This window comes from Pogona vitticeps, chromosome 3, assembly GCF_051106095.1.
Source record: "Pogona vitticeps strain Pit_001003342236 chromosome 3, PviZW2.1, whole genome shotgun sequence".
Taxonomy (NCBI): Eukaryota; Metazoa; Chordata; class Lepidosauria; order Squamata; family Agamidae; genus Pogona; species Pogona vitticeps.
In genome coordinates, this window is record NC_135785.1 from 251,223,064 (window position 1) to 251,241,359 (window position 18,296).

The 18,296-nt window shown below is 42.4% G+C and overlaps 1 protein-coding gene across 2 annotated transcripts in view; it reads left to right on the plus strand.

The window, feature by feature from the left end:
- The window catches only part of MTMR2 (myotubularin related protein 2), a 43,076-nt gene extending 25,599 nt beyond the window's left edge, over positions 1-17,477 (plus strand). For both annotated transcript variants that reach the window (XM_020809372.3, XM_072993612.2), the window contains 7 exons: positions 3,589-3,777; positions 5,167-5,352; positions 6,719-6,925; positions 9,199-9,291; positions 10,555-10,668; positions 12,105-12,281; positions 13,006-17,477. In XM_020809372.3, the coding sequence (XP_020665031.2) occupies positions 3,589-3,777; positions 5,167-5,352; positions 6,719-6,925; positions 9,199-9,291; positions 10,555-10,668; positions 12,105-12,281; positions 13,006-13,167 (1,128 nt within the window). In that variant the 3' untranslated portion in view covers positions 13,168-17,477. The remainder of the gene's footprint in view (positions 1-3,588; positions 3,778-5,166; positions 5,353-6,718; positions 6,926-9,198; positions 9,292-10,554; positions 10,669-12,104; positions 12,282-13,005) is intronic.
- The last annotated feature ends 819 nt before the right edge of the window (positions 17,478-18,296 follow it).

Sequence of the window (18,296 nt, forward strand, 5' to 3'; positions counted from 1 at the left end):
TGCGTTTCCATGGTGAGCGTTGGGTCCAGGTGTATCCCCAGGCTGCGAACCCCAGTCTTCGCGGCCAGGGTCACCCCCCCCCAAACCTGAGGGAGTCACCCAAGCCGCCTACCACAGGGGCACCCACCCTCAGGACTTCCGTTTTCTACTGCTGTAGAGCAAGGGAGTGGAACCACAGCTGCTCAGGTCTAATGCAGCCCACTAGGGAATCCAGTCTGGCCCACATAAATTCCATGATGGCCACCTTTCCCCAAAGTCCTAGTGGGCTGTGCAGCAGGAAGGAGAAAAAGCTATGCCATGCACTTCCATGGCTTTGTTGCCCTTTCACATTCTTCACATAAGGAAAGTCAAGTGGCAGAATCTAGAGAGCATGGGGTGGAAATTGAATAAATACAGATTCCATCTGAGTGAGGAGAGAAACCTCCTGACCTCAAGTACTGTTGAACAGTGAGGTCAACTGTCTTAGGAGGCAATAGGGCCCCCTTTGCTACTTATATAAAGGAGGTTGGGCCCCTGTCATAGATGCCGTGGAACTTGTGTTGTGGATCCTGTATTGGTCAGCGGTAATACTACATGACCTTGAACTGGATGGAAATTAGCTGTATAATACTTTACTTTTTTACTTTTATTGAACTTATACCCCACCCCTCTAGACAAAGTCCACTCGGGGCAGCTTACATGAGTAATAAAACAGAATAAAATAACATACATAATAAAACCTAGTAAAAAGTGTGTATATACATATATACATTAGCAAGATGGGATAGTTAAGAAACACAAACAGAAAATAAGTTAATTGTATTAATACACATACAGTATATACTGTACACTATTGCACTGCAGCACAATGGAAACCATAAGTGTGGCGTTCACCCTCGTGTCCCTTTTGAACATACGAAGGCAAACAATCCCCTCTTTTACACTGCTGCCGCCAGGTGATCACTAAATCACCATTACTTCAGGAAGATAAAGATTCAGGTCCATACTTCAAAGTCTTTTAAATAGGACTTTTGTTTATTGATTAGAGAAATTGATGTTGATTCATGAATATCTTCTTTAGGTAAATTTATTATAATCAACAACCTTCTATCAGATAATACACTCCTAACTCTAATCACACCTCAATATTCCCCAAACTCCACACTCTTATCTCCCTTCTCTCACTTTACTCCAACTCCTCTCTCTATCTCCGGCTCCACATCTTATCGCATCTCCCTCGGCTCCGCCTCTCAGCAACATGAATATGCATGAACAATTAACATAACAAAACATGAACCCTTGACATATTAAAGGGGAACGCTACAATAAGCATAGGGGGGAAAACATCCTGTACCATCCTGAACTTACAAACCTATTGACCTGATCAGAGAAGACGTTTGCCCCACTGGGCATGAGACAACTTTAAGAGGGCATGTGTGGCTATTATCCTCCATTGTTCCCTGCCAGGTTCAATTTATGGATATATTTTTGATTGCCCAAGTCAAGTAGTAGCCCTTCTTCTATGAGAAAGAGGAGTGCATCGTTGGTGTAGTATCTGGCCTCATGGACGATGACCAGGTGGACTCAGAGGGTCTTTCCTATCAACCATCAACACAATAAGTTTTCTGTGCATGAGTGGCTGTCTGTTTTTATTAGGACTCAGAAAATGTAAATGTATGAGGTTCTGGTTGGCCCATAGCTTCCAGTTAGCACAGACTCGCACAGTCTGTCCATCTCTGTGATATTATATTGAACGCAAGAAAGGGCCAGAGGCCAGGTGAAATTCCCGTGAGCAGTTTAGTTTCACCTACCCCATTGTTCCAGGATCATTCCGTAAAACAGAATGGGAAAGAATCTTATACACACCTCTTGTTACCTTGAAGAAAGAACAGGATAAAAATGAACTAGGAGAGGGTGAAAATTAAAAATTCATTTACTGTCCAAATTAACCGGTGGCAGTAAAAAAATAAAAAGGCAAGAGTTTTGTAACACCTTAAAGATTAATGTATAATGGTGTACACATGTAGGAAATCCTGAACATCAGAAAAGACTTCTTACCTGTTAGAGCAGTACAACAATGGAATCAATTACCTCGGGAAGTAGTGAGTGCTGCAACACTGGAAGCATTCAAAAGAAAATTGGACAGCCATCTCTCAGATATGCTTTGGTTTGGATTCCTGCATTGAGTAGGGTGCATTGACTTGATGGCCTTATAGGCCCTTTCCAGCTGAATGATTTGAGATTCTGTTAAAAGGAATTGTTAAAACAGACTTTAGTCCTTTAAAACCTATGCTATTTCCAAATTGTTTAAATTTGGGGGGCAGGGGGAGGACAGTGTTAGCCATGTTAGTCTATTACACCAAAACTAACAAGCGGTCTTGTTCCAATGTAAAGACTAATAGACTTTATCCAGTGTACACTTCCATGGACTGCAACCTACTCCATGAGAAGCACTGATGTTACTTCAGTTGGCTAATACGTGCCAGGTTGAGAAGGAGCTGTGGGGCAAAAAGAAACACAAAAGGGACAAACATTGACAATTCTATTAATGCAGTAACATACAGTTGTTAGAAGGTGCATTTTATCAGCGATAAGCAGATTAACATGTGGGTGGTGATAAAAATGTCTTTGTCTAATCCAAGCCTTAAAAAGAGAGAATTTAATCTCTAAGTGAGCTCTACTAGGGTGGGGTGGGGTGGGGAGATGGTAAACAGAAGGCTAGAAATTTAGAAATTACAGGCAGTGAGAATTGCATAAACAGGGGTCATGTAACAAACAAAAGCATGTAGGTGTCATAGACATCTCTGTGTAGATGAATCCTTTAGCACATGTAATGAGATAAAAGCCTTTTTTCCCAATCAAACCCCAGGAGATGGAGTTGACCCTCTTGTTGAATTCTTATGGAGATGTTTCCCACTAGAGTCTGTCTTTGAAGTATTGTTTCTTCCCGGATAGCCACCTTGAGTGCGATAGGAGATAGTACTGTATTTGTATTCAGGCATTATGCTGAACACAGGTAGAAGGCTATACAGTGGCGCCTCGCTTAGCAATGTTAATCCGTGCAGAAAAAAAATGCTGCTAAGCGATAACATCGCTAAGCAAAAATAAAAAGCCCATAGAAAAGCATTAAAATGTGATTAATACATTCCTATGGGCTAAAAACGCACCTTTAAGCGAAGATCCTCCATAGGAGCGGCCTTTTTCGGTGCCTCTTAAGCGAGGAAACACAGTGGGAGGCCATTTTGTTTACCCGGCGGCCATTTTGAAACCGCCAATCAGCTGGCCGAAAATGAAGGCTTTGTGATGATTGCTTCCCTGCGATCATCGCAAAGCGAAATTTCCCCATAGGGACCATCGCAAAGCGATCGGTTTTGCAATGGCAAAAAGTCCATCGCAAAGCGATTTCATCGCTATACGGAGCGATCGCTATGCAAGGCACCACTGTATGTCCTGGCCGATGGGGCTGTATTCATAAGCCCTACTTCCTCCCATCCCCCCCCCCAATCCGGAAGTCAGTTAGATCATAACATTATTGCGCTACTTTTGAAGTGTTCTTTTTGTTTATTTGTTTCACTTTGTTTTGTTTCTAATACTCTTTCCTTCTGCAAGGTCTTGTCATGGATTCATCCAGAAAGCCAAGCCACCATTACTCGCTGCAGCCAACCAATGGTTGGAGTGAGTGGCAAACGGAGCAAAGAGGACGAGAAATACTTGCAGACAATCATGGACTCAAATGCACAGTCCCACAAAATATTCATCTTTGATGCCAGACCAAGTGTCAATGCTGTAGCCAACAAGGTGGGATGATTAGAGCTCTCAAAACCTCTAGCAATTCAACAGTGTTGAGGAAGTTGACTTGTATCGATAAAAATACTAATGTATATTACAAAGTGATTCATCATGCTCTATAATTTTCTACAATCCTGCTAGTATTTGCAGAAGATTTGTGTAACTTCTATTACAAGTTTGTGTAACTGATGTAGCTAATTGTGGCTAATTCATGAGGTGCCAGTGCACATCTCAGTTTCACAATGGGGCCTATGCCTTAATGATAATGGATTCTGTGATGTCAAGGTGAATCCAATTTACACCTACCCTTGCCAGGGTTTCCTGGGTATAATGTGTTCAGAAGTATGCAGTTCTCTTCTTCTGGAGATAGTCTAGGAATGTGCAGCTTGCCCAAAGCTACACAGGATAGTTTTTCTCCCAAGAGACATAATAGGGGTTGAACCCCCAGTACCTGGTTCTTTGTTTGGATTCACTCAACTATGGGATGGCTTACAAAATGAATAATAATTTGCTATAAATACAATAATGATAAATAGCAAAATTAAATAACATCAAGATAAAACAATACAAAAGAGTAACATTTTTTCTTCAAAGAAGATTTTTTTTTAAATGGTACAGTGTTTCTCCGAAAATAAGACAGGGTCTTATACAGTATTAATTTTTGCTCCAAAAAACACAGTAGGGCTTATTTTCAGGGGATTTTTTTTCATGTACAACAATCTAGAATTTATTCAAATACAGACATGTTATCTTCTGGTTGCTGCACAAGGGTGGAGGTCGGGGTTTCACTTAACTAGGGCTTATTTTGGGGATAGGGCTTATATGACGAGCATCCTGAAAAAAATCATACTAGGGCTTATTTTCAGGGAAACAGGGTAGAGTTTCATAGCTTGAAAAATAACGTTTAGAGCACCTTCCCTAGAATGTCCTTGCCAACATGGCTACTCAGAGTCCTGGGAGTTGTGATTCAAAAGCTAACTTTCCCAAGCTCCGGTTTTTCTTTGAAAAAAATGGGAGATGATTTCAGAGAGCTTGTTTCATAACTTCAGAGAAACCACAGAAAAGACCCTGCTACTCTCTGCGGTTGATCTAAGCCTGTTAAATACAAGATCCAAAAAAAGGCCTTTCCAGGACAATCTGAACATACATAGTGGAAGATTTTATAGTATGGAGACAAGCAACGTGCATCTCTTCAGGTATGGTTGGGTGCAACTCGCATCTTCCTTCCACTACTGGTGGTGCTGACTAGGGCTGCTGAGAGTTGAAGTCCAACCACATATTGAAAGAGTCCACCTCTAATACAGGGTAAAGCACTCCCTTCAGCTTGTAGGTTTACCGGTATTAGCTATCTCCCCCACCCCACCCCAAGAAAAATCCAACATGCATTTTCTTTGGCAGGCTAAAGGAGGAGGCTATGAAAGTGAGGACGCCTATCAGAATACAGAGCTTGTCTTCCTAGATATCCATAATATCCATGTTATGAGAGAGTCCTTGAGAAAACTAAAGGAGATTGTATATCCCAACATAGAAGAGACTCATTGGCTGTCTAATTTGGAATCAACTCATTGGTTAGAACATATCAAGGTAGGTTTGTGTGCATGTGTTTGTGTTCAAATGATATGCATATTTAGATATTCTGTTATCATATGATTTCAGCCACCGCCATAGCAGATCCTACAGCCATAAAGACTTCTACCCATTGCTGGGAGTACATTGCTGGTACGGTTGCTTATAATGGGTGAAAAGTTAACAGTTCTGGGAGTCTTCATTGCAATGTCCCCTGAAGGTTTGTGTAGTCCCAGCTCTAACACACCAGCCAGAATCCAACTGGTGGTATACTCCAGCACAAGTGTAAGTCAAGGCAGCAAATTGCCACTAATTGACAAAGTGCTAGTTGCTTTCCTGGGCACTAATCCAGTGGCACAATCAGTTACATACCCAAGAATGCAATCAACACCTTTTGGATTTGCAACAGTTTGTTGCTGTGACTTATGCCATTTTTCTTATGCAATCCCAAATTGCCAGTTGAATTCTGGCTGTAATCTAAAAGGGAATTCAAGCTGATGTGCCTTAAGTATCTATATATGAACGTAGTTGGAAGAGGATGTAAAACTGAGAGACACATTGAATCTTGAATGAGTCAAAATCAAAGTACACTGAAACCAATGGAACAAGTTAGTCATGATTTCAATAGCTCTACTGTTAGGATGGCTACATCTGTATTCAACCTACTACATAATAGCATAACCTAAAAAACACAGAATGCAAGGGAACCTGTGTTTGGCATAAGGCAATAAAGGTGTGATAATATCTTTACTAGGACAAGTAAAATAGCACAAAAATCTCAATGCAAGCATTAAATCTTAGCGCAAGCATTAATTCTACAGTGTTGGCAAGTTTTTACATCTTAAGAAGGTATGCAGATTACAGTGCTGTAACATGGAGCCCCCCACCTTATTAAAATAGTGCTTAATCAAGAGAGCATGCAGAGATTTTTGTACCTTTATAATTGATCTAATAAAGTATGCACAATTTTAAAGCACATCCAACCATCCCTTGTGAAATACACTCTTCTCTTTGATCTAAACAAGCCTTCCTTCCATCATCAACTCCTTCCCTCCCTCCTTCCCCCATCCCTCCTTCCTTCCTTCCTTCCTTCCTTCCTTCCTTCCTTCCTTCCTTCCTTCCTTCCTTCCTTCCTTCCTTCCTTCCTTCCTTCCTTCCTTCCTTCCTTCCTTCCTTCCTTCCTTCCCTCCATCCTCCCTTCCTCAACTCCTTCTTTCCTTCCTTCACCAATTCCTTCATTCCTTCTGTTTAATCATCTTGGCAAAACTCAAAGGCCTTGTTCCTTTCCTTAATTATAAAAGTAAATCCTCCATTGACATCCATGAAGCCATTCACTGTCCGTAGCAAATATCATAGTCACACAATGCCCCCTCTTTTATCCCAGCTGATTCTTGCAGGTGCTCTTCGGATAGCTGACAAGGTGGAATCTGGGAAAACCTCTGTGGTTGTGCATTGCAGTGATGGTTGGGACCGAACAGCCCAGCTCACGTCTCTTGCTATGCTCATGCTGGACGGCTACTATCGGACCATACGAGGGTTTGAAGTGCTGGTGGAGAAGGAATGGCTGAGTTTTGGGCACAGATTCCAGCTGGTGAGTTGGTAACAGTGACAGAAATGACAGCATTTCAGAAGCATTGTTGTGAAATGGTTTAAGGCAGCCATTGAAGGCTCAGTGGCTTAGGATCTGGAGGCAGAACCAAAGATTGGAAGTTGGATTCTCCACTATGCCCCCTTGACAAGGGACTGGACTTAATGATCCATAGGGTCTCTTCCAGCTCTGCAGTTCTGAGATTATATTATTATATTATATTATATTGCAAAATTATATCAAAGAAAGAAACTAGACTTGAAGTTACTGGTAGATTTCTGGATCACCAACAGTAGATCAGCAAGTGTCTCTCACATTTACACTCAGTGTGTGGCTGCCGATGGAAGGTGTCAGGAAACTTCAGTGGGTCCAAAATGTAGCAGCCAGATTGCTAATGGACTGGTTAAAGGGATCACATAACCACACTTAAGCAGCTCCACTGGATACCGATCCATTTCCCGGCACAATTCAGACTGCTGGTTTTAACTTATAAAGCCCTAAACGGATTGGATGCAAGCTGTCTCAAGCTATCTCCCATTATGGAGCCTGCTCGGGTGTTGAGACAACCAGGAGAGGCCTTTCTCAAAGCCCCATCACCTTGACAGGTGTGTTTCATAAGAACCGAAGAAGAGCCCTGCTGGATCAAGCCAAGGGCCCATCTAGTCGAGCTTCCTGTATCTCACAGTGTCCCCACCAGATGCCTCTGGGAGCACACCAGACAACAAGACGCCTGTCTCCCGATACCCCTCCCCTGCATCTGGCATTTGAAGGCACCTTCCTTCTAAGCCTGGAGATTGTACATCCCTCATCATGGCTTGTAACCTGTGATGGACTTTTCCTCCAGGAATCTGTCCAATCCCCTTTTAAGGGCATGTAGGCCAGATGCCATCGCCACATCCTGTGGCAAGGAGTTCCACAGACTAAACAACACGCGGGGTAAAGAAATATTTTCTTTTCTCCTGGGGACTCAGGAGAAGGCCTTATCTGTTGCTGCTCCCAGACCTTGAAACTCCACAGGAAGCCAGGCTGGTCCCATCTTTGCTGTCCTTCCACAAGCAGGCAAAGACTGTTCTCCAGGCAAGCTTTCCCTCAGTGGCTGCCTGAGTGGGATTTTCAGATGGATTGTTATGGATTACTGGTTTTACCATGTTTTTAGTATTGCTTGTGTTGACCATTTCTCAGTGTTTTTGTTGTTGTTGCTGTTCCTTAATATTTATATATTTATTATTTTAGCTGAGTAGACCTTTGGTCTAGATGGGTGGGATAGAAATCCAATAAATAAATAAATAAATACTGTTGTTTAATGATGTAAGCTGCCTTTTTATGCTCCTTGTTTTAGCTTTAAATATTATCTTTCAATAATGTAAAATATTTTAAAATAAATAAAATATAATTTCTAACAGCAATCACTAAAAATTCATAAAGGTAAAGGTTCCCCTAGACAATTTGTCCAGTCGTGTCCAACTCTAGGTGGTGGTGCTCATCTCCGTTTCCAACCCATAGAGCTAGCGTTTGTCCACAGACAATCCTCCGTGGCCACGTGGCCAGCGTGACTAGACACGGAACGCCTTCCCACCGAGGTGGTACCTATTTATCTACTCGCATTTTTGCATTTTTCATGCTTTCGAACTACTAGGTTGGTGGGAGCTGGGACAAGCGAGGGGGGCTCACTCCATCATGTGGATTTGATCTTACAACTGCTGGTCTTCCGACCTTGCAGCACAGAAGCTTCAGCGGTTTAACCTGCAGCACCACCACATCCCTCTAAAAAACTCATATTCCCCCTTAATTGAGTTGCTGAGGAAAAAAGAGTTTGGGTAGGGGGAGAAAGCGGGTTTTTGTGTGAAAGGATTAGTGATTTTGCTTTTCAGTATTAATTTTTAAAAAATGCCCAGGCTGAGTGAAGGCTCAGAAGACTTGTGTTGTTAACTTATAGTTAACTGCTATTATTATTCATATTTATATCCCTCCTTTCTCCAGAGAGTTCAAAGCAGTGTACATATGTCTCTTCCTCACCCTTTTATCCTTACAGCAACATCTGGAGAGGTGTACTTAGCAACCTCCAATCTAATGTAATCTGTATAATTTCTTCTGTCTCAAGCATATAGGGTGCCTTCTAGATCTAAAGTGTCATCAGCGTGATTCGTGGTGTGGAAGAATAGGGATTGTAGTCAAAAACAGCTGAAAAAAAACAGCCAGTTTACCTACTTTTGACATATACTGGCTTTTACCAATGATTTTTTCCCACCTTTCGCTTTTTTCCTGCTTTCCTTCAGAGAGTAGGCCATGGTGACAAGAATCATGCCGATGCAGACCGCTCTCCTGTTTTTCTCCAGTTCGTTGACTGTGTCTGGCAGATGACAAGACAGGTACTTCTCTGGGCTTATATAAAGACAAGAATCTTGGGAATGTTGACCCTCGCCTTTTGTCTTGCTTTTCAGCAAATGTAGATTGAATCTGTCATTTCTTCTGTGTGTTGCTAGTTAAGGATATAGCAAATATTTGCAAATTTTCTCATCTTTGTTGAAGAAACATGTCTTGAGACACCAAAACCTCCCTCCAGTGAAAGCATGGCCACCTGCTGCCTAAGAGCAAAAAGATCACCATTTTTTTTCCTCAGCATTAGGGAGGGGAAAAGCAAAATAGTCAATTCCCTCCAAAAACTGTTCTACTTGCACAATTCACCCTTTGCGTGAAAGAAAAAAAATCCACCAATTTTCTGCCAAAAAAGTGCTTAAACTCTAAAAATGTACAAAAAGTCTTGTAATCACACCCAACAGGGCGAAAACGTTTGAAAATTTTCATTCTCATGTGGGAACAGGAAATGGAAATTGAGATCCATAGCCTAGCAGTGAAAAAGGCCTGTAAGTTGCAAATTTGTGCATATTTCCTTTAAAATAATGTCTCACAAAACTCAGTGGACTGGCTTGTGTAAACTGTGCTGTCTTGTCAGGGCGTTTTTTTGGGAGATTGCCTGACTTCTAGTGTCAACTGTTAACAGGCAGAATTTGGAAAAGTGTTTTGGGAGTCTTGAATGACGGCTTTCAAAATCCCCCAGGGTGGGACTGTCATCTTAAAAAGCAACTTTCCAAATTTCTTGTAACAGGACAGAGAAGAACAGCATCATAAGAAAACGCTGTAGGCATGTCTAGACACCCAGTGTGTTATAGTGGACAGAGTGATGGGCGAGGCCTCAGGAGACCTGGATTTCAACTTGACAGTGTACACACATTGAAACATTCAGGGTTTTCTGTGACCCGTGCTTCCACAATCAAGATGTTCACCATAAAGCAATGTGCTCTACCCCTGAGCCAGAACCTTTCATAAAGATATATACAGTGATGTATCAGCCATTCACCTTTGGCACACACTCCGCATTCTTTACTGAATATGTAAAGCCGTCATTTCTTGCTTTTGGAAAGCAGCAATATGGCTTCATAAAAGAGGTTTGCCAGACAGTAACACAAACAAATTCTTCACTAGGACTGTTTCTCCCCTTGTTCCCAACCCAAACACTTTCTCCCACTCCCCCACGTCTACCTCCTTTAAACTCTTTGCAAGAATACGTTTTCATGTACCGTGCAAGAAACATCCAGTGAAAATAAACTAATTGCATTGCTTGTCTTTTGAAGTTTCCCACAGCCTTTGAATTCAACGAGTGCTTTCTGATCACAGTTCTGGACCACCTCTACAGCTGTCTGTTTGGGACATTCCTGTGTAATAGTGAGCAGCAGAGGGTGAAAGAGGTAAAAACCCAGATGACCCCTTTTTAAAAAAAAAAAAAAAACTTTTTTCTTCCCCATTTCTACCAGCTGTTTCTTTGTTGCTCCTTTTTTGGATAGGTTAAAAGATCTAACTGTATGCTCCGTTGATTTACCTAATTGCAGTGTGGGAAAAGGTTACTATTTTAGATGGCATATTTGAGGACCTGGAAAGAAGAATGACTGAAGCTGTAGTCCAAAAAATAACTTTTGCAGGATCTGCTTTCTCCATCTAGAGCTGTTCTACCAAAGCATGGTGTTCAGTTCATGAAATGGTACAAAAGAAAGAGAGAAGCAGAGAGAGCGAGGAGTGTCAAATAATTAAGTCAATTATTTATTTAATTTAAAATATTTATGTATTACTCTTCATTAGGCAGTACACAACATTAATTAAAACAATAAGTAAACTGAAATTACTGTGCGTTGCTGGTGTCATCAAGACCGTGCCAATCGCGGCAGTCCAGAAGCACCCCCACCTCCCTGTTCGCCCAGCCACTCCACAGCTGAGCAGGGAAATTCATCCTCCCGCCCCCTTGCCAGAGTGGCTGGGCAAGCAGGGAGGCAGGGCTGCAGCAGGCAGGCTACTGCTGCCATTGGTGCAGTGACAATGACACTGGCGACGTGCACTACACGGTAAGTGGTCCAGTGGGGTTTGAGGGTGGAAAATAATCAGGAGGGCCACCTGTGCTATGGGGCTTAGTATTTGTATATGAATATACCCATCTCTATTCTCACTTTTTCTTATGGATGTGGACGAGGAAAATGGCTCTGCAGAGATTGGTGAACTGCAACTCCCATTATTCCTAAAATAGGTTGTGTAGACTCACACTAATGGGATTTGTATTCCACCACTATATGAAGAACCACCCTTTCCCTATCCCTCTTCTGGAAGGTTACTGGGAACTACATTCCACAGTACAGTGGTGCCTCGCTTAGCGATCGCTCTGTTTAGCAAAGAAATCGCTTAGCGATGAATTTTTTCAATCGCAAAAGCGATCGCCCCTATGGGGTATTTTCGCTTTGCGATGATCACAGGGAAGTGATCATTGCAAAGCAATCCTTTTTGCACAGCTGATCGGCAGTTTCAAAATGGCCACCGGGGAAAAAACATGGCCGCCCACTGTTTTTTGGGACAGATTCTTTACTTTAGAGGCACCAGAAATGGCGGCGCTATGGAGGATCTTCGCTCAACAGTGAGTTTTAAGCCCATAGGAACGCATTAATCGCGTTTTAATGCGTTTCTGTGGGCTTTTTTATTTCGCTTAGTGATGTTTTCATTTAGCAGCGATTTTTTCAGAACGAATTAACATCGCTAAGCGAGGCACCACTGTATTGCACTACAGCCATTAATGGTAATTTGATGTGCCATAATTTAAAAACTATTTTTTGTTTTGTTTTGTTCTTCCTCTTTGAATTTGAAGGGTCTTCCAAAAAAGACAGTGTCACTCTGGTCCTACATAAATAGCCAGCTCGAAGACTTCACCAACCCCCTGTATGCCAGCTACACCAACCATGTTCTGTATCCTGTAGCCAGCATGCGCCATCTAGAGCTGTGGGTCGGGTACTACATCCGGTGGAACCCACGGATGAAACCACAGGTGAGCTGGGTGATGGGGAGGAGAAATGAATGTGGACTTGGTTATTTAAGAGCCAAACACCCAAAGCCTGCTTCTTAAAATTAAAAAAAAATCATCCCAGGTATGAAGAAATATGCAAAAATTGTTTTAAAAAAACCTTTCCAATTTGTTTGAAGGCAACTGTGTTAATAACAACTATGTGCCATCAAGTCAATTTTGACTTATGGTGACCCTTTCCAGGGTTTCTTAGGTAGAGAATACATAAAAGGGGTGTACTGTTCAACTTCTGGGGTCATCCTGGGACTGTGCAGCTTGCCCAAGGCCATACAGGAAGACAATGGGGGAATCGACCTCCCAACTTCTGGCTGCACAGCCAGATGCCTGAACCATTGAACTATTCAGCCACCTTAATATCTGTATTATATGTTGTGGTGTGTGTTTGTATATGTTAGATATATGTAACCCTCCTTGTAATGACCGTGCTCTCATCTTTGTTACTATTTCAGTGTTTAAAGTCAAGAGTAGGCAACCATGATTGGCTCTAAGGTGCAGATTTCCTCCCCCCCCCCCCAGCATGAGATGTGCATCTCTGGCGAGCTGCTGTGTTGGCCACCCTATGCTTAGGCTGAGTTTTGGAACTGAAAATAGGTTCTGGTGCTGATCCATTGCTCAAATGAACCTTCCTCCTGTAATGATACGGTTTTCCTCTGGATGCTGACTACAGTGGGTCTTTTTTAACTTTTAGGAGCCGGTGCATAACCGTTACAAGGAACTTCTGGTGAAACGAGCTGAGCTTCAAAAGAAAGTTGATGAACTACAGCGAGAAATTGCCAACCGCTCCACTTCGTCCTCTGAAAGAGCTGGCTCTCCTGCACAATGTGTAACTCCAGTCCAGACGGTTGTATAACGCAGTGTGTCCTGCCTCCAGAACCTTGCTGTAAGGCAGCTTTTCTAGAAAAGAAGGCTTACAAGAGAAATTTCTGAACTTAGAAGGCAGACCTCTGGAGTCTTAAACACTCTATTTATTGAACAGCCACCCTCCGGGTTATTTTGCTAGGGCTGTAACACTACAGGAAACAAATGCTTATTTATTTAATTTTTTTTTAAATGGCTTCTCATATAATTAAACTTCTTGAGGGCTAATTACAACAAAACTAGCTATGTAGCCTTCCAAAACAAAAGGAGAACATTTTTTAAAGTTGCACTCAAGAGCTTAACCAGCTGTTTTTGCTTTGGACTCCTGCTCACACTGGAATCATACAAACAGGAAAGCAAGTGGCCAGAATTGGGGGAACTCTAGATGTGTGGGGCAAGGCTTTGCGTCAACAATCTGCTCCCCCAAATTCAGATGAATGCTGTGGGTTGTGGCACAATATAAAAGACCTGTGTCATAGGTCTTTTATTTCTTCCTTAGAAATCCCAGTGCATGAGTTCTTGTGTATACTTAGAATCTCTGGCCATTGTCAACGAAGGGCTTTTGTGTCTTGTCTCCCATAATGCAGAGCTGGTGAAGAGGCTGCCCCCCAGCTGTTGTTCAACTCAATCTGCTAGTGATGATGGAAACTTGAGTCCACTATCATCTTGCAGGGCCACCTGTTCCCCATTTCTGCCATTGTGGAAGAGAACAGCTTCTGAGCAGAGGCAATCCAGTAACCTGAATCTTGCCATGTTCAGTCGCTAGTGGAAGGGGCGGATAGACCTCTAGTGTTTATATAGATTCCACTAGCAAAAATGGCAACTTTCTGTATGCTGTACATGTGTCATCTTTGTGTGAGTATGAAGGAAACGCAGCAGGGATACACTCTGCATGAAGAGGATCTTCTCTGCCATGACGAACCAACGTGGGCAGCTGGTAGCTAGCCTGGCCAATCTGAGACCCAACAGCATCAGCTTGCAAGCATTCACTCAGCTGGGATTTAACAGCAGAAAACTAAACACTTTCCAGACTTTAAACGTCTGTGTCTTAAACTAAAAGCTGACCTCCTGCCTTTTTGTTTAAAAACATGCCCAACCAAGAGAGAATGTTCCCATCTTAATAGGTCCAGTTACTTTTTGCCAGGGATGACCCAAACTGTCCTGCTGTCTGAACTGAAAGGAAGAGGAACCCTGTCACTTTTCCCACTTTCCTGCCCTTCTGCTTCCCAGCTGTGTAAAAAAAAAAAATTAGTGGCAACCTGGCTAGTTTTCCTTCCTTACATAGGAGTGAGCAGGAGAGAGGTCATGTGAGGACAGACACAGAGGTGACAACGGGTGGGTGGGACAGGACATGAGGCAACTTCAGCTGGAACTTTCCGGAAAGGGAGAACTGTGCAAATGCTCATTGGAAGTGTTCTACAGCTGAAGGGAGGCCTCCTCGCTCTGCCCAACAGTAGGGCTGGCCCTGCTATTTGCTAGCAATTCATTGTAAAATAGTTAACCTTTTTGTTGTTGTTGTTGTTAATGCAATGCCTTATTTTAATTGGGGTGGGAGAAGTGTTATTGAACATGTTATTGAATGTTATTGAGTGTTATTGAATATGTATTCAGCAGGCTTTCTATATTATACCTATTTCTCACTTTCTTTGAGATAAGGCACTCTCCCTCCTCTGCCTTCTTATACAGAGGGCCTTCAAAATAAATTAGACAGTGCCTCCTCTCATTGCCAACCATTAGCCATGGTGAGTTGCGGTCCAAAAAATTGTCCGGAAGGCACCATCTCAGGGTAGACGCTTCAGCCTGATAACTTTAATCACAGCAACTGTCTGTCACTAGAACACTAATAATCATGCAGGCTGCCGCCTATGTACTTTGCCTCCGATCCTTTCCTAGCCATTTGGCTTTCTTTCATTTTCCAGCTATTCTTGGTGAATAATAAGTGCTACAAAGCTGGCACAGAAGGGAAACTCTGTTCTTTTGTGACACTGAAAGGGGGTCAATGATTTAATTTTGAAAAGGCTGCCCTCTACACCCCAATTAGAAGAGCAGCTTTAAATAAGTTAACTTTTCTACACTGGGTATGTCAAAATATTATGGCTGCGTTGTGAAGTTGTGGCAGGTGATTGGTGTTAACTTTGCTTTCTGACAGCCTGGTATCTATTGTTTGGTGGCTCTATCGTGTTGTGGCAGTGAGCTGAAAAGAGTATATTGTGTCTTGGAGAGTCAGGGGAAGTTGCTGCCCTCCTGTGCTCCCATCAGTGTACAGACGTGGGTCTCCGCAAAGACATGCCCAGGATACTAAATCTACACATCATGAAGTTCCATCTGCCATACTAAAGAAGCCAATATAGTTTTTGGTAAGCAAGTGAAGAGGGAACACAACACCACTGCTTATGACTGCTGGAAAAGCACAGCAAACCATTCCCAAGCAAATTCATCGCTCCAGTCTGATACAGTGTGTCTGTAGATAGCTATGCAGGTAAACCAAACAGATATTTCCTGAAAGCTATAACATCTTTCCTACAACTAAAAGAAACCAGAGGTCACACGAGATCAGCCTGTCTTTTCCATCACATGTTCTCAAGCCGACTAGAGTGGTCGTATAGACCAGATGGGCGGGATACAAATCAAATAAACAAGTACCCCCAACTTTTCCCTTTAAAATAAAGTGACTGGTTCCCATTTAATCAGGGATCAAGGAGATAATTAGGGACACCATGGATGTGAGTCCCATTCCAAGGTCAGCACAGTCCCACCCAGAGTGTCCTCCTGACCTCTAGTGCAGCAGGATGCAGCCTGCAGTTCCATTTCCCCACATCTTCCATAGGCCATGCTATTAATAATTGAGTAGCCATGAGGATTTTAGGCAATGTGGCCTTTTTTTCTCAACTCCAAATGAAGGTGAATTCAACTCTAATCATCATCATCATGTGCCGTAGAGTCACTTCTGACTTATGGTGACCATTTTCACAATTTCCAGGTAAAGAATGCTCAGAAGTGGCTTCCCATTCCCTTTTCTGGGATGTCCCTACAGCCCTATGGGAGGTTGATCTTGGAGATAAGGGATATAACACCATTTGTTTCTGACTTGCTTCTAACTACTTATTTCTAGCTGGCTGATACTTCATGTTCGAAACCAGTGTTTTTTGCCTTTCCCAGGAGACTGCAAAAGTATGGTATGGATGGGGATGTGTTCTCCTAGCTGTTGGTTTTCTTCACAGTTTAGCAATTGGGAAAGCTGGCTGGTGGGGTATGGCAGTTGTAATTTTTTTTAAAAAATCCTTGTTTTTCCAAACTCTGCATCCTGGATTGAACTGGGATACACGACAAGGCTCTTTGTGCTAGTAGGAGAGAAGAGATATGGTGGAGCAAACTAAGTGATCTCCAGGACATGAGGCTAGAGCGGAGTCAAGGAAAGCTTTCTTGAAGACTTTAGCCATTATGACTCTGTTTTGTTTTAGCTGCATCGTCTAAAGCTTTTGTGCAAAAACTGGACTCCATTTCCTCCAAAATTTTGAAGCATCTCGTGCAAGGCGGAAACCTTCAAAAATGAGTTTGCAAGAGACACTCTTGACTTTAACCTTAGAACTGCAAGAGCCGGAAGGGACCCTATGGATCACGGAGTCCAGCCTCTATCAAGGAGGTACAAGTGGGGAATTGAGCGCCCAACCTCTGGCTCCACACCTAGATGCCTAAAACACCGAGTGGTTCTCAGATTTTATGCAATGCAATGTTTATGAATGTTCCTTCTTGTTATCCACAGCATCTGTTTTGTATTCTTTGGAAGCAAAGCGCACAGTTATTTCTTTGTGAAATTGTGGTGGTGAATGTGAGCTCGGATGCACCAGGACATCCCTTTTAAGCTTGGCCTATAGGTCCAGCAGAATCAGAGGATAAGAGGGGGACCAGCCCACTTCAGAATGCAGGCACAAGGCTATGTTTAAAACGAGTATTATAAAAAGCTCTGCAAATAAAAAAAAAAAGGAAAACATGCAGCCAAATACAAACAAGCCTCCTAACAAAGCCTAGCACAAGCTGTAGTCCCAGTTTTCTAAAAGTGAACTGCTTTTTATGCAGGCCTTGAAAAAATGTCATTGCTTCTTGCACTCTGAAGTAGCATAATTAATTCAGTTGAGCACGGGCCATCCTGTTGAGGGTAAACCAAAATTTATTTTGCAAGGCCTTTGAATATTCCAACTGCTTGTCCTGAATAATGGTTTTTCTGTCAGTTATTGGGTTTTTATTGAGTATGGACCATCTTTTATCTCAAAGGAATATAAAGTAAAAAGTCAATACCAAAAACATTCCCTCTCACTATCTTGTCCTTGTTTCACTAGTCTTCTGAAATCAAGGGAATTCTGAACATAAAACAACATGTTGACATGGACAAATGGTTCAAAGAATGTAACCCAAGCACCATACACTTACACCTCTTGAGTTTTATATAATGGTAAAACTCTAATCTCTTTTTAAACAACATTTATTACCTCTATATCTCAGTCTTACATGATCCCTCTAATGGTTTCCTGTTCAAGAAACCAAATGAGTGTAGATAACGGAGTCAGACCTTCCCAAGACATTCAGTGCCAGAGAAGATACCATATTTTTCCGTATATAAGACTATACTTTTGTCTAAAATCTTTAGACTAAAAATTGAGGGTCGTCTTATACATGGAAGTGAGCTGAGGAGAGAACAAAAACAAGTGGAGGGGAAAGCAGGGATGAAAGCAATCCTGCAGCGCTTTGATCCCTTTCCCCCTACACTTGCTAAGCCCTACTTAGATTTCTTCATTTTGGATTAGAAAAGTGGGGGGGGGGGTTCTCATACATGGGGGCGTCTTATACATGGAAAAATACGGTAATCTTTTCAAAGAAATATTCATTTGATGTTACAACTAAGCACTAATCACTTCTTTCCACCACAGATGTCTGCCAACATAGTCATATTCTGTGTCTTAGCAGCTCCACTGGTAAGGAAACAAAATGGAGGAACATGAGGCTCCCTCTGAAGAGGGTTTGGAAACTTCAACTGGTGTAAAATATTGTAGCCAGACTGTTGACTGATGCAGGTGGTTACCGTGATCATGTGACCACTCCCACGACAACAGCTGCCAATTTGAT